The 13385-nt window shown below is 38.7% G+C and overlaps 4 protein-coding genes across 6 annotated transcripts; 2 read left to right on the forward strand and 2 right to left on the reverse strand.

The window, feature by feature from the left end:
• The first annotated feature begins 1672 nt into the window (after positions 1 to 1672).
• Positions 1673 to 4261, forward strand: LOC114443956 (ubiquitin-conjugating enzyme E2 G1-like). Of its 2 annotated transcripts, none has more exons than XM_028418348.1 (6): positions 1673 to 1887; positions 2276 to 2378; positions 2463 to 2560; positions 2835 to 3013; positions 3472 to 3586; positions 3766 to 4261. In XM_028418348.1, exons 1-5 carry the CDS (start codon positions 1845 to 1847, stop codon positions 3556 to 3558), a joined length of 510 nt encoding a protein of 169 aa, XP_028274149.1. In that variant the 5' UTR covers positions 1673 to 1844; the 3' UTR covers positions 3559 to 3586; positions 3766 to 4261. The 2 variants fall into 2 exon arrangements, with proteins under 2 accessions (XP_028274149.1, XP_028274148.1); XM_028418347.1 differs by having other exon boundaries at positions 3472 to 3582.
• A 369-nt stretch (positions 4262 to 4630) lies between these two features.
• On the reverse strand, positions 4631 to 7556 carry arpc3 (actin related protein 2/3 complex, subunit 3). The gene is made up of 7 exons (XM_028418346.1): positions 7413 to 7556; positions 6937 to 7036; positions 6376 to 6452; positions 5974 to 6042; positions 5770 to 5896; positions 5213 to 5307; positions 4631 to 4877 (listed from the first exon to the last, which is right to left on the reverse strand). The coding sequence occupies exons 1-7, from the start codon at positions 7416 to 7418 to the stop codon at positions 4815 to 4817; spliced, it is 537 nt and encodes a 178-aa protein (XP_028274147.1). The 5' UTR covers positions 7419 to 7556; the 3' UTR covers positions 4631 to 4814.
• Positions 7557 to 7590: 34 nt separating this feature from the next.
• Positions 7591 to 9735, reverse strand: gpn3 (GPN-loop GTPase 3). The gene is made up of 8 exons (XM_028418343.1): positions 9568 to 9735; positions 9310 to 9418; positions 8953 to 9120; positions 8612 to 8736; positions 8411 to 8526; positions 8216 to 8312; positions 7998 to 8126; positions 7591 to 7892 (listed from the first exon to the last, which is right to left on the reverse strand). The coding sequence occupies exons 1-8, from the start codon at positions 9613 to 9615 to the stop codon at positions 7836 to 7838; spliced, it is 849 nt and encodes a 282-aa protein (XP_028274144.1). The 5' UTR covers positions 9616 to 9735; the 3' UTR covers positions 7591 to 7835.
• Positions 9736 to 9954: 219 nt separating this feature from the next.
• Positions 9955 to 12607, forward strand: rnf170 (ring finger protein 170). Of its 2 annotated transcripts, none has more exons than XM_028418345.1 (7): positions 9955 to 10176; positions 10897 to 11060; positions 11186 to 11261; positions 11466 to 11580; positions 11757 to 11830; positions 11911 to 12042; positions 12155 to 12607. In XM_028418345.1, exons 2-7 carry the CDS (start codon positions 10921 to 10923, stop codon positions 12422 to 12424), a joined length of 807 nt encoding a protein of 268 aa, XP_028274146.1. In that variant the 5' UTR covers positions 9955 to 10176; positions 10897 to 10920; the 3' UTR covers positions 12425 to 12607. The 2 variants fall into 2 exon arrangements, with proteins under 2 accessions (XP_028274146.1, XP_028274145.1); XM_028418344.1 differs by lacking the exon at positions 9955 to 10176 and adding an exon at positions 10228 to 10597.
• Positions 12608 to 13385: the final 778 nt, after the last annotated feature.

Here is a 13385-nt window from a genome sequence, read left to right on the forward strand (position 1 = left end):
TCAAATACTGTGAAATAGTGGAAACTTTAAAGTATGATGAGGTCACAGAAAAGATCCACGGAACGTTCAGTATTGAGCGTGCAAATGGATTTCTAATACATGAGATTATTTTTCAGCTGCTACGGTACTCTAACAACTGCAAGTAAGAGAGCAGTCTTTGCACTGCAAGGAGGATGATCTTTGGTCAAGCCTGGAGTCAATTTAAAGCTTTTAACAAAACTGTATTGAGGAGCATAAGAAGAAGAAAGCCAAGTATAGGAAAACATGGAAGCTAGGACTGCTGCTGGAGCAGGTGGGGAGGCAAAGTGATCATTTAAAATGAAAGAGATCCAAAGGCACTATATGTGTGGCAATAATCAGATAGCAGAGATTTATCGGCAGTCAGATCAGACCTCCTGCTTTGTGGGCTATGTGTTTTGCTCCTGGAAAAAGAAGCTTGAATGGCTGCATCTGTAAACATTATAATTAAATTGCAACTTAGAGAACAATAGGTGCATCACTGCAGGTGTCACATGAAACAAGCTCGGATGTGAAATGCCAAAGCTGTGCTTTATTTACATGCCTGAATGCCACCAAATTATGGAGACATTACACCCATTGCTGTTGTTCCTGAATGATTCACTCTGAAACTATGGGCATTATTATAGCTGCAGGATTCCAATTTAGCAGCGATGTCACACAGGCGCTAAATTTAGGTGGTAATTTTAAAATTCTGAGAAAACGTTTTCTGCATATTAAGTGTATAAGGTTTCCATACATACACATATAAATTCAGTATTCACATACGCTGGAAAATACTATGCAAATATTATGCTATACTATAATACTATGCAAATAAAATTAATACCATGACATTTATCGTGGGTATGCTGTATGGCACCAGTAGACAGAGCAATAATTATATTATTATTATTATATATTTTTTTCTTATTCAGCTGCACCACAATGTAAAGCAATTAAACGTGCAAAAGTAATTAAAAAGGTATAATTAATAAGAATAATCAAGATCAATATTTCAACTGCCTTGGATTGACTCTGAATGTATAAATCAATTGAATGGTATCATATACCTAGTAGTGGTCATGAGTAAAAATGTCATTCGCACAAATTATGTACACAAATTCCCTATGCAAGCCCAATTTCCTTACAGGGATTAATAAAGTAATGATTAATCTTAATCTTAATCTGAAATTCATCACAAACGCCTAGAGCAGAAACGCACCAATCAGAGTGGAGCCTGCCGCAAAACCACGCGAAGAAGAAAAGTTAGCGTGATCGTTTTAATTCCCCGGGTCAGGCCTTGCAGGCAGTGCATTTGGCTCTGCAGCTCCTCTATCCAAAGTAACAGCCAGGCCCCGCTGCTCTAAGGAACGGTACAGGAAGTAATTACTGCCGTCTGGCAGCAGACAGACTTGGACTAATACATTACTTAATAAATTATGTATATAGTACATGGATTTTTTTTCCTGTATATATTGTATTTATTGTTCTTTGCTTGTTTTTTTGATATTCTGCTGGTATTACGACCTCATTTCCCTACGGGGATTTAAAAAGTAATTCCTAATCCTAATCTTAACCCCGTTGTTTCAGACATGACCTGAGCTCTCAGTTGACCGGAGTACGTACGGCACTCTCCTTGAAACGTAACGAGCCTGACAGGTTCCACTGAGGGTGAAATTAGTCCCACAACTTTGTCTGATCATTTTTCTTGATTGACTCATGTTGGTGTTGTCAGAGAGCCGAGAAAACGTGGACGGTGTTCTTAACTTTCTAAACTTCTGTCATAAGTGCTGACAGTTAATTGTCGTTTATCAGTACGTTACTGAAAAGATATAAGGTATAAAATGACGGAACAGTCTTCGTTGTTACTACGTAAACAATTAGCAGGTGAGTTGCTAAGTTGCTATCAAGCTTAAAACGCTAGCATTTTTACTTGCTACATCTTTTGCTGGATATTGTGAGTTCTGTTAAAACAGACGCCGTGTTTCATTTGGTGGATGTGTTACTTTGTGAGTGTGTGTTGTTACTACAGTAAGGTTGAAGTGCACGTGTATAGATAGCGTGTCAGACAGCTGGTAGCGGAGATATGACTGTAAGCTAGCTGTTGTTGCTCAATAATTATTATTTCAAAAGGAAGACACAGGCCATTGCACGTGTTAGCTTTTCCTGGAGTTACTTCACCATAAGATTGTGTTGTCAATAATATATTGTCATGTTTGCTCTCAGCCTAAGGTGATACTAGTTTAAGAATTTTTTTATGATCCTAATATTTCAGAACTCAACAAGAACCCAGTGGAGGGCTTTTCTGCCGGTCTTGTGGACGATGATAACATCTACCAGTGGGAAGTGGTCGTCATCGGACCTCAAGACACGTTATTGTGAGGAAAATCATCTCTTCCAAGTTGTCTTCACTGAAATGTGTGGAGTGAAACTCATCACTGTTCTCTGTTTCTTATTTGCAGTGAGGGAGGTTTTTTCAAAGCCATCTTAACTTTTCCACGTGACTATCCTCTAAGACCTCCCAAGATGAAGTTCATCACAGAAATCTGGCATCCAAATGGTAGGAACAAATATGCCATTGATTACCAAATTTCAAATTGTATAGAATCTGATTCTCTTAATAAGTCTTTCCACTTGTGTAACTAATTTAGGAATGGCTAAAGGAGTTGGAGTCAACTTAGATAAAGACAGACTAAGAATCATTTTTACATCATCAATAACTCATCAACAGTGGTCGCTCCTGGCTGCTGTTAAACATTAGTTTCCATACTGGCTTCATAATTTTAACTGTTCTAGTTTAACTAAGTTTCCTCAACATTCCTCTTTTCTAAAAGTGGCAAAGAATGGCGATGTTTGCATTTCGATCCTGCATGAACCCGGTGAGGACAAATATGGCTATGAGAAGCCTGAGGAGCGGTGGCTACCAATTCACACAGTGGAGACCATCATGATAAGCGTCATCTCCATGCTGGCAGACCCCAATGGAGATTCTCCTGCCAATGTGGATGCAGCTGTAAGTGCCTACAGTGGGTGGAAATGGGGTACAATAGGAATTGATTACAGGTAAAATTACTGAGAACTAGTCATAGGTATCTTGGCTCCTGCCCCAGTCAAGCATCAGTAACAGAAAATATATAATAAATAATTATAATATAAGATCGTTTTCTGGTAGGATCTTGTAATTCAGTCATGGTCTCTCTGTTGGTAACTGATGGGACTCTTCTCCATCAAGCAGCAACCATTGTTGATGGCACTGGATTTGGCATGTGACACACACAAATCGTTCTAATAGCAACAAGTGGGCTAAATAATGTGGACTATTGATAGGTGGGAAATCAATGCATTCTAAAACCAGCTGTGCTATGAAATTTCTGAATAAATTGCATGGCCAAGAAGTAGACAAAAGACAACCAGGAGGAAGTAAAGGTTCAGGGTTGTAAATATGATTGTTGTATATGTTCAATCTTGCAGAAAGAATGGAGAGAGGACCCTGCAGGAGTTTTTAAGAAAAAGGTGGCCCGCTGTGTGCGAAGGAGTCAAGAAATGGCTTTTGACTGAAGCTTCACCCCAGTCAACACTGCAGTAGGTACAATCACTCATTGAAGGGTTTAACAGGGTATAATTGTACACATTGTACTGTACTGAAGAATGGCTAACCCTGTGAAGTCACTGTTGCTAGGTGACACTTTTCCTTGTAAAACAGAAAGTGGCACTGTGCTGAAATAAGCAGAAAGGATGACTAAAGTGAAATCTTTTTTTTTACAGGTTGGAACTACACAGAAAACTGGATAACTAGTTACACCTGGTCAGCTAGAAGAACTTCACCAATGCAGAAACACAGGACACACAGGAGCAGCAAATATTTTCAGACTTTTGGCTGTTTTCTACAGCCTTTTTTTTTGCAGTTGATATTTGTTTTTGCCAAAACTCAAACCAGTGGACAACCACCTTTTTGCTCTTTTTACAGTTGATTATACAGTCTGTTAGTTTGTTGTGTTATGTACATACCCATCAGGTATTTGGGGGAAAAGGGTACTTTATATTTACATATTTATTTGGAGTGAGGGTATTTTAAAATACTTGCCGTCTTTTTTTGTTTGTTTTAAGCTTGCCACACTGAGCCATCGAGGAGATGGAAGCACCTCCCAAATGCTTCCTCTTTCCTTAATGTAAAAAAAAAAAAAAACATAACTCACCACTGCCTTAACTTTGATGGACAAAGAAAGAAATTAGTAACAAATGGATCTGAGGACCCCTGAGATCCATAACACCAAAAGACAAGACACATTCTAAGTGTGCTACACATTTGACCTTGAACTACAGCTGCCTTCTCCTGCTTTAATGGGAGAAATATGTTGTGATAGTTTGGCAGTAAACAGACTATCACCCTCAACATGTAGCAGAACTCTTGTGGTTACAGTAGCATGGACAGTTTTTGATGACAGAGGTATGCAGTTATATTCAGGTTAATGAATGGTAGATTGTGAAAACCAGTAATAAAGCTCAGTTTGGGCATTATCTGGTAAACATGTGTCTGCTGCTAGTCTTCGTTCTTCACCTACACATTACTGAAATATCAAGTTGCATCATGCTTTGTTAAAGGTGCAATGAAAAATAAGTACTCTATTACTTTTCAGTCTCATTGATTGCTTTATTGAACTGAGCACCGGCTCAATATGACAAACATCCAGACATGTGAAGACATATTTTGAACTCCAAGAGTATAAAATCTTAACACAAAGGCAAAAACCTCTCCTAAAATGTATCCATCCATTCTTACAAGTACACAACAGAAACCGTGGATCCTCAGTCATTCACTGTCCAGGAGCTGACAGACTTTTGTTCATGAACTGCTTCTTGACAAAGCACACCCACCACTGCAAGAAACAAACATTGACATTCAAATTAACTTCAAAAAAAGAACCAAAAAAAGAATCGCAGTGATGCACAGTATATTCAGAATTATGGCTGTGGATAGCAACTAGCGTGTATCCTAGACTACTACACTACACACCCTTATATCAACTTTCTGTTCCTGTTTTCCTCAAGGCCGATGTTGCCTAACAAAGACAACACTGGCCTTGAAATCCATTACTTGAACAGAGGTGATAAGATTGAAGAAGCTGGAAGGATCAATCCACCTTACTAGTTATGTCTGAAGACCTGAAATTTCTAGTGCATAGCTTTTGTTTCCAGAGGATGTAAGACTCACTTTGCTGGGTTTGTCTGTTTGAGGGTCAAACACTCGATCACATAGTCTCAGGCCTGTCTCCTGGCGGATCTGCTGGAGGTAAGCCCTCATAGTCTCTGAAAAAAAGGTGTAATGAAAGCAGCTTGGAACACATCAGTTAGGACTCATTGTACAGCCTAACTTAAGATACTGAGCTACTTTAGTAAACCCCTAAAGTTAAGAGATGATTAAATATTCAGGTGCACTTTCCCTGAGATTCATCACCAACAGTGCTGACACTGTAGGTGTGTGTTTGAGGGACAGCACATAAGTATCAAACTGCACTTTCTTAGACCTTCTAAGGTGACGTGGCCCTGGTCAGCATTGCTATTTTTGGCTTAATATGACCACTGGGACTTAGTTGAAACATAAGAGGGATACAAGGGAAGCCTTTAGTTAGTTTGTGATATAAATCCATATAAATGTATTAAATATCAGACATACCTTGATGCTCATTTTATCTTAATATCTTGCTTTTCTTTCTTGGTTTACCTTTTTATGCACATAGGAAAATCTAGGTTTTTAATTATGGTTCTTACCTTCCTCCTGCTTATTAGCAGGTTTAGCATACATGGCATTAAGAGGGAAGCCAGGTTCTCCAGGAATGGGAAAGTTAGTGATGCCCAGAGTGTACATTTCTTTCTCCCCCTGGCTCCTGGAGCTGCACTATAAGGGGCCAATACAGATGGTTAGATAAGCTGTCTTAATGCACCTAGCCCAAATATCCACAGCAGTTAATTTACCTTCTGTAGCCTCTTAAGGCATTCAGAAATGTAGAGTGTGACATAGATCAGTGTCCTGTCAGCCTCATTCTGGAAAAAAAATACAGAAAAACACACATTATAATCTTAACATTTAAGCATTGTAATGTCATTGTGTTTTTATGCAGGCCGAGATCTGAAAGACTGAACAGTTTAAATTCTTAAAAAGCTATGAGAGAACTTCATCCCTGAAGGGACGAGTATAAGCAAGCCAGGGGACGTGTGTCGACAGGCACAAAATGTTTCAGCTTCTTTTTTTTTCTTTTTTTTAAATACATGAAACTTTTTATTTAAGTTTGTACCACAAATGGAAAGAAGATGAACACCGAGAGATTAATGAACAAACATCACTTTAAATAAGAATATTAAATATAAATATTTTACCTTGATTTCATAGTTCTTAAAGAAGACATTGGCCTTGAAGTAATAGATGGCCTCATCAATGATGTCAGACTCAATGCCTGAAATAAAATGAGGTATCAATAGATACAATTATATACACATAATGATTTCAAGCAGTGTCTAGTGTCACTTCCTATTTTGGTCACGCACATCTTTTTGTTCTTATTTTGATCAGTGATGTAAGGACTGCTGTGAAATTTGGAAAATTTGAAAAACAAAATACCCTGACATTTGTTACTTACGCATTAGAAATCTGCTAAACGATTACAATAATTATGCAAGACTAAATCTTTTTACAACTTATTACAAGCTGACAATAATAAAAAAGTGGAACCTCAGGATGCAGTCTTCTGGCCATATAAGGAAGTCAAGCTGATACATCAGTATCAGGAACTGAACAGCGTGCTTCAACAAGGTACACAAACCGCTCAAGACTGACTTTAGCAACTGAATATTGCCAGGAATCTACACACAAACGCTTCTATTGTCGAGAGAATGTATACGCACACTTTTTGTAAGTAAAATGATCATATAGACACTCACCGTCTCCTCTGGCTGGTCCTTTAAACTGAGTTTTGAGGGGAAGTAGAGCCATATTCCCCACCAGCCTGGTTTCAGTGGCCATCAAGTTTGAGTGATACGCCTGAAAACAAGAGTTAAAGTCTCTTATTTTGTATAAAGCACCCATCTATCAGATAGCAGCAGTAGCATCCCGGCTAACATCAACCATAGTTTTAAGGTATGTGTCATCACTTTGGCTAATAAAATACACAACGAATACTACACCACAACGCATCTTATATTAAAATACGACTGCAAATGAATGATTTGTGACAAGTCTGACATCGATAAATTGCGAGCAAATGCTAACGCAGCTAGTCAACTATGCTAAAGAGACCCAAAGCTAACATTACCACGGAGGCCGTTCTGTCACTTAGCTGATATTATGTGCAGCTATATCGCCGTAAACTGCAAATTAAACAATTCTGATTGTCAACAATCGTGTAACAGTCACTCACCGGCATGTTGAATGATAAATATCAGTCCAACTGCTCAGCGACAAGAATATTTCAGCACCGCAAAGACGATACTTCCTCCTGTCCCACCCTTCAGCTATACAGGAAGTGGCTACGTGTCATGTAGCATAGCAGCCACGTGGGGGCGGTAACATGCCAGAATTATGCACACACAGGGAAGTCGATTTTGTTGTATTTTATTTAAAAATATAGCATTATTATATGTATTTATAATGTCTTCACTTTCGTAAAATACTGAGAAACAATGAGTTTTCAAATCTTGAGTCTTCAAAACAGAAACATAAAAACAGACGAAACATTATACAATGATGTCCAATGCAGTCCATGCAATTGTGGAACTCTTCAGCTTTCTCGACCAGAGTCCGTTTTTAACAGTATCTCCAGCTTACATTGATCCTCAGCTGTTCACTTGTCTTGAAAAAGTTCATCATAATTTATGTTAGCCGGCTCTTCCTCAACCTCCTGTGGAAGAAGCAGTGAAACAACAATACTCAGTGAATGAAATTTGATTATTTTTCACATTGTTTGGTCATACTTAATTTAATTTCTTTATATTTGTGTCCTTACCTTTGGCTCCTTGAACTCCAGGTCCTCACCATACTGTATGGAGAAGTCAATGTGTTGCATCACTATGTTAATGCCTTCCTCATCTGTGCGGTCAAAAGGGAGGAATCTTACCATGCTGTAGTCATCAATCTGGATACACAAAGAAAAACTGTGTTGTTATAAAACTCAAGAATCTGATCCAAAACTGAACACAGTATCAGATCAATGACCTGACTTACCAAACCACAAATAGCTTGTGTTAGCTTCTTGAACTTTGTGCTTCTGATGGTATCAGAGCTATCTTCCATCATCGAGTACATGTCTGGATCAAGGTACCTTGTAAAAAAAAAAAAAAAAAAAAACAAAACACAAAAAGGATTGTGTTGTAGGATTCCTGTAACCTTAACACAGTACTTTGGTCATATGAAGCTTACTTTTCGATTTCCTTCTTGGCTTTGGGACTAAGCAGGTCCATTTTTGTCATGATGTTTACTTGAGGAATTTCTAATGAAACCATGGCACTCAGGGCTGCCATGACACCTGAAATAAACTATAACAAAATAATGTGAGACTTATTATATTAAGTGCAAATGAGTGTTTAAGAAAAACAAATACCAGAGGACAGAGATTGTTACCTTAAAAGACTCCACCATGAACTGTGAATCTACCAGAAATACCCCACAAACCCGAAATTCCCACTGCTGAAGCTGCTCCACCAGCTGCTTCATCACAGGGAGGTGTGTGTAAAGCTCAATCTGTCCTATAAAAATAACCAACTTGTCAAAACAGTTTCATGTCACAGCTTTTCCAGACTGTAATAATAATAATAATAATAATAATAATAATAATAATAAACTGTATTTGTATAGATGCTTTCCTACACAGAACAGACCAAATCTAGCTCCCTACAGAAACTTTTGGTCCACACTTTTGTATAAAAAAAATTGCCCTAATATGTTTCCCCTCTGACATTTACCTGGGCAATCAAACAATATGTAGTCATCTTCAACATGCCCCAGACTTTCCTCTAGCCAATCAAAGTTGTTGGCAAAGTACTCCATACAGAAAACAAGGCCTCCATTCGGGCCAAATCTGAGAGAAGCATCCTCCATCACATCATCCACCTGGATGAGCTCACGGATGTCTAAGGAGAGAGTAACAATAACATTAACATATTAAATGTGTAAGCAAACAATAAATATTCACATATTATCTCTGGCCATTGAAGCATGCAAAAAAACTTGATAAAACTGGTAAAAACATTGCAAACACAGCTGATTACCATCAAACAGCCTTTCTGTTTGTGTTAATGAACTAAATATACTGCATTCACCTGCCATGACAGGATATTGAAAGTGCTCAGCTGCTGGGTCCAGGTTAACCACCTGAATCGAACGGTTCAAGGCTTCTGATTGCTCGACGATGGTGGAGCAGTAAGTACTCTGAAATGAAACACCACCGTATATACATAAACAACAACTGAAATGTGTGGTGTATGAACACAGGACAGCCCCATGCTTTAGCATATTTAGTTAGCCTTGTAGCATAATAAAGCATTTCAGATCGTGTAAATGATTGTCTGGTAACTTACCTTACCGCTACCAGCCGGGCCCATCACTAGCTGTGCATAGCGAGGCATTCTGCCTCAATTAAAAAAGGTTGTGACGAACTTATATGCCTTTTGCCGCTAAAGTTAGCTTGTAATGTTATATGTACTGCTGCCTGCCTCAGAGCTTCTTCTTCTGCTGTTAAGGACCAGTATGTCGTTCGTGTCACTACTTCCACCTACTGGCCACAATGCAAATTTAATTTAATCACATACAGAATTATTGTACATTAAGAGTTATATTTCTATTGTTACATTTAAACCATGGTCGCATTTTATTTATCAATTAATTCATGTATTTGTACTATAAATAAATATTTGACTGCGCTCCGGTGGGGCGACAGAACGCCGAAGGGGGTTTATCAAAACGACGAAGAAGAAATGAGGAAACAGAATCTGACAGAAAACATCAGAATGAAAGCTAAAGCAGCTTTAGACCGTTAAGAGCTTTACTAGCTATGCTCGAGGGACGTGGTGTTTTGCCTGAGTTTTAACATCTGTCATTGCTGGAAATAAAATGTCGCCGTAGAGCAGATGGAATCTACACTGTCATTTTTTTTATAGAGCGATTCTCGAGTGGTGAACTTATTATAGGTAGGTGAGGTCTTTCATCACGTCCTGTCTTGCAATGCAGTGCAATGCAGTTTAGTAGTTGTTTACGTGGACAGTATTAGCGCGGTTGTGCTCATGTGTCTTTACTGTCAGCTACTGTTTGGCTGGTCATCGCTGCTGCAAACCGGAATTAAGATGGTCTTTGGTTAGCTAGTCAGAAAAGTAGCTGTTATGTTCAAGCTGCCGAATATATGACAGTTTTAGAAGAAAAGTTGCTCGTATTTTTGCCACTAATTACTGCGGGAGTCTTTAAAACTAAAAGTACAGGACGTCAGATCTTAACAGTAGCTGTATTTACAAGCGTGTTACAGCACCTAGCCAGTCAAAGCCAGCTAAACTTGGTTAGTCAGGTGATTTAAGACAGTGTTATTTAGCAGAGCCAGGAGAGCAAACAGAAGGCGTGGTGAGTATTTAGATGAAATAAAATCTAAATCGTCTAATTAACCTTCTTTGGCAAGTTTAGATGTTCTAGTGGTGCAAATGTTTTGCTGCACTTTACATTTACGTTAATTTAATAGCCTGCTTGTAGGTGCTGGTGCTCCAGAGAGCATGTGGCTAGCTTCACATCCTATATATTTATAGGAGACATTCATGGAAATATAATAATGCAGTCACTCAATCATTTGGAATTTGGTCACTTTTGTGATGGAGGAAATCCCTTAATAATGATCTGAAACTACTTTCTTCTCCTTTGTTTTACAGAGTTGTAGGCTATGAGTGTGGGTGATGGAGGACAATCAATGCGGGGACGTGGACTACCTGATCCAAGATGAGGACACCCTCATCGAGGGCGTCAGCAACCAAGTCATATTTGTCGTGGCGCTCAGTGTCGCCTTTCTTGTAGGTCTCCTCACTCTGCTCTGCAGGTAAAAACGATGTTAAAAGATGTTAAAAATGAATTCCTCAAAAACCTTTATATATATATATATATATATATATATATATATATATATAGTAGTGTTCTAAAATGTGCGTCTTTTCACCGTTGCAGAGAAGAGCAGCAAAACATTCACCCTGAGAACCAGGAGCACGTTCGAGCCGTCCGACAGCAGCTGCAAACAGAGCAGGTAAGGAGTAGAAATTTTAGGTGAGTAGGTCAAAAATATGTGGTGGCAAACAAACAGGAAGTTGCAAAAGGTTATTTCAAATGAATTGGCCACATTTACTGTATATATTTATAAATTGTAACCATACCATTTGCTGACTGGCTTTACACATGACCGGTGTTTCATAGCTTAAGTTTAATATGTGTTTCATTTCTTTGTTATCAGGATGAAAATCCTCAGCCAGAGGCCAGGCAGCAGTATTACACAGACATGTCGTGTCCTGTATGTTTACAGCAGGCTGTTCTGCCTGTGGAAACCAACTGTGGCCATCTGTTCTGTGGTGAGACTATGAATGAGATAAAGATTTTGGTACATTTTGTTAAAACAGGAACAATTTAAACCCTTTTAAAAACACAAAATTTCAGTTAAGATAGAACTCACTCACAAACCCCCACATTACTAAAATAGAACGTTAGCAATAGCACTCATAGGCCATCTTTCCATCTTTTTGGTTAGGCACCTGCCTCATAGCCTACTGGAGGTATGGCACCTGGCTGGGGGCCATTAACTGCCCCATCTGCAGACAGATGGTGAGACACATAATGCATGTTGCATATTGATCCATATAATTTTTAGTATTTATTGACTTTTTTCAACTTTCACTCTCCAGGTAACTTTACTCTTCCCACTATTTCATGATCAAGTCGGTCCTCAGAGGGTGCAGGATGGTGAGGCAGAACCTCTGCTTATATTAAGAGACATTAATGATTACAACCGTAGGTTTTCTGGACAGCCAAGATCTGTGAGTATACTTTATCCAGACACCTACCTATGCAGCAGTAGATGTGACTTAAATAACTACATTATCTATTTTTAGAACCAACTCTTTACACTCTTCTCTGTCTTTGCTTTAGTATATGGACAGACTGCGTGATGTCCCCACCCTGCTGCGTCACGCCTTTAGAGAGATGTTTTCCATGGGTGGCCTCTTCTGGATGTTCAGGATTCGAATTCTTCTCTGCCTTGTTGCTGCCATCACCTACCTGGCATCACCCCTCGACATCCTCCCTGAAGCACTTTTTGGCCTCCTGGGTTTCATGGACGATTTCTTTGTCATCTTACTTCTTTTTGTGTACATCTCTATCATGTATAGGGAGGTGGTTACCCAAAGACTGAATGGCTAGGTGATCACTCACAGAAAAAATGCCTTAGCTTGAGTTAGAGTCAACAGATGTGGACATGTAAAAATTGAATAAATGTTCAGTTTGTGTATACTTCTGGTTTTCTCAACAGCTTTTACTATAATTGAGCTCTGTATATAGAAATTTCCATTATTGTTTCTTAGATTGGCCACAAGGATGAAAAAGGATGAGAGAGGAAAATCTGCTACTTCGAATCAGACACAGAAGCCCAAAGGTGTAATTGTAAATCATTTTGAATGTAAGGTCACTCAAGTTATGAATGTTAACATTTTGTTTCAAAGTTTACCCTGCCATTGTAAAGGTCATGGTGAGATTGTCTGCTGTCTACATTCTTAATCAGGCTCAATCAGTCCATGCTTTTCAGATAAAGTCAACTTTAAAAATTACAAAATTTGATTTTATCCATTTATGTAATAAACACTCTGTACAATATGTATTAAATGTATGTTTGTAAATATATTTGCAATTAGTGTGTTCATGATTCAGTGTTTTCCCACCACACCAGTTTCAGAGCACCACAGAAGGAGCTCCCACATGGAATGCCTTAATTTAGGGTGTGGCACATGCCAACATGTGTCATACCTTTTTCTTTTACTGTCCTTGCTGACAGCTTCTTTACGTTGTCTCGGAGGTGTTTGGGAAACCTCCACCTGTTTGTTTCTGATACAGAATGACAGCAGTGTGTGTTGTGTATACAGGGAGAGTCAGTGCTCTCTTCAATCTGCACAATGATTACTGTAAACATACAGATTTCTGATTTACACAAGTCGATCAATTGTACACAAGCTTGGCTCTGGGAGGCTTTCAGTGAAGGGAGGCAGCTATATAACATGCATATATGTTATACATTCCTTTTCGTCATCCTGTACTTTTTTTTGGTAAAAGTATGTATTGTATTTTCCTTTAAAAGTACTGCAAACTCCGCCCACCCAGACCGCCTCTG

This window comes from Parambassis ranga, chromosome 12 (assembly GCF_900634625.1).
Source record: "Parambassis ranga chromosome 12, fParRan2.1, whole genome shotgun sequence".
NCBI lineage: Eukaryota > Metazoa > Chordata > Actinopteri > Ambassidae > Parambassis > Parambassis ranga.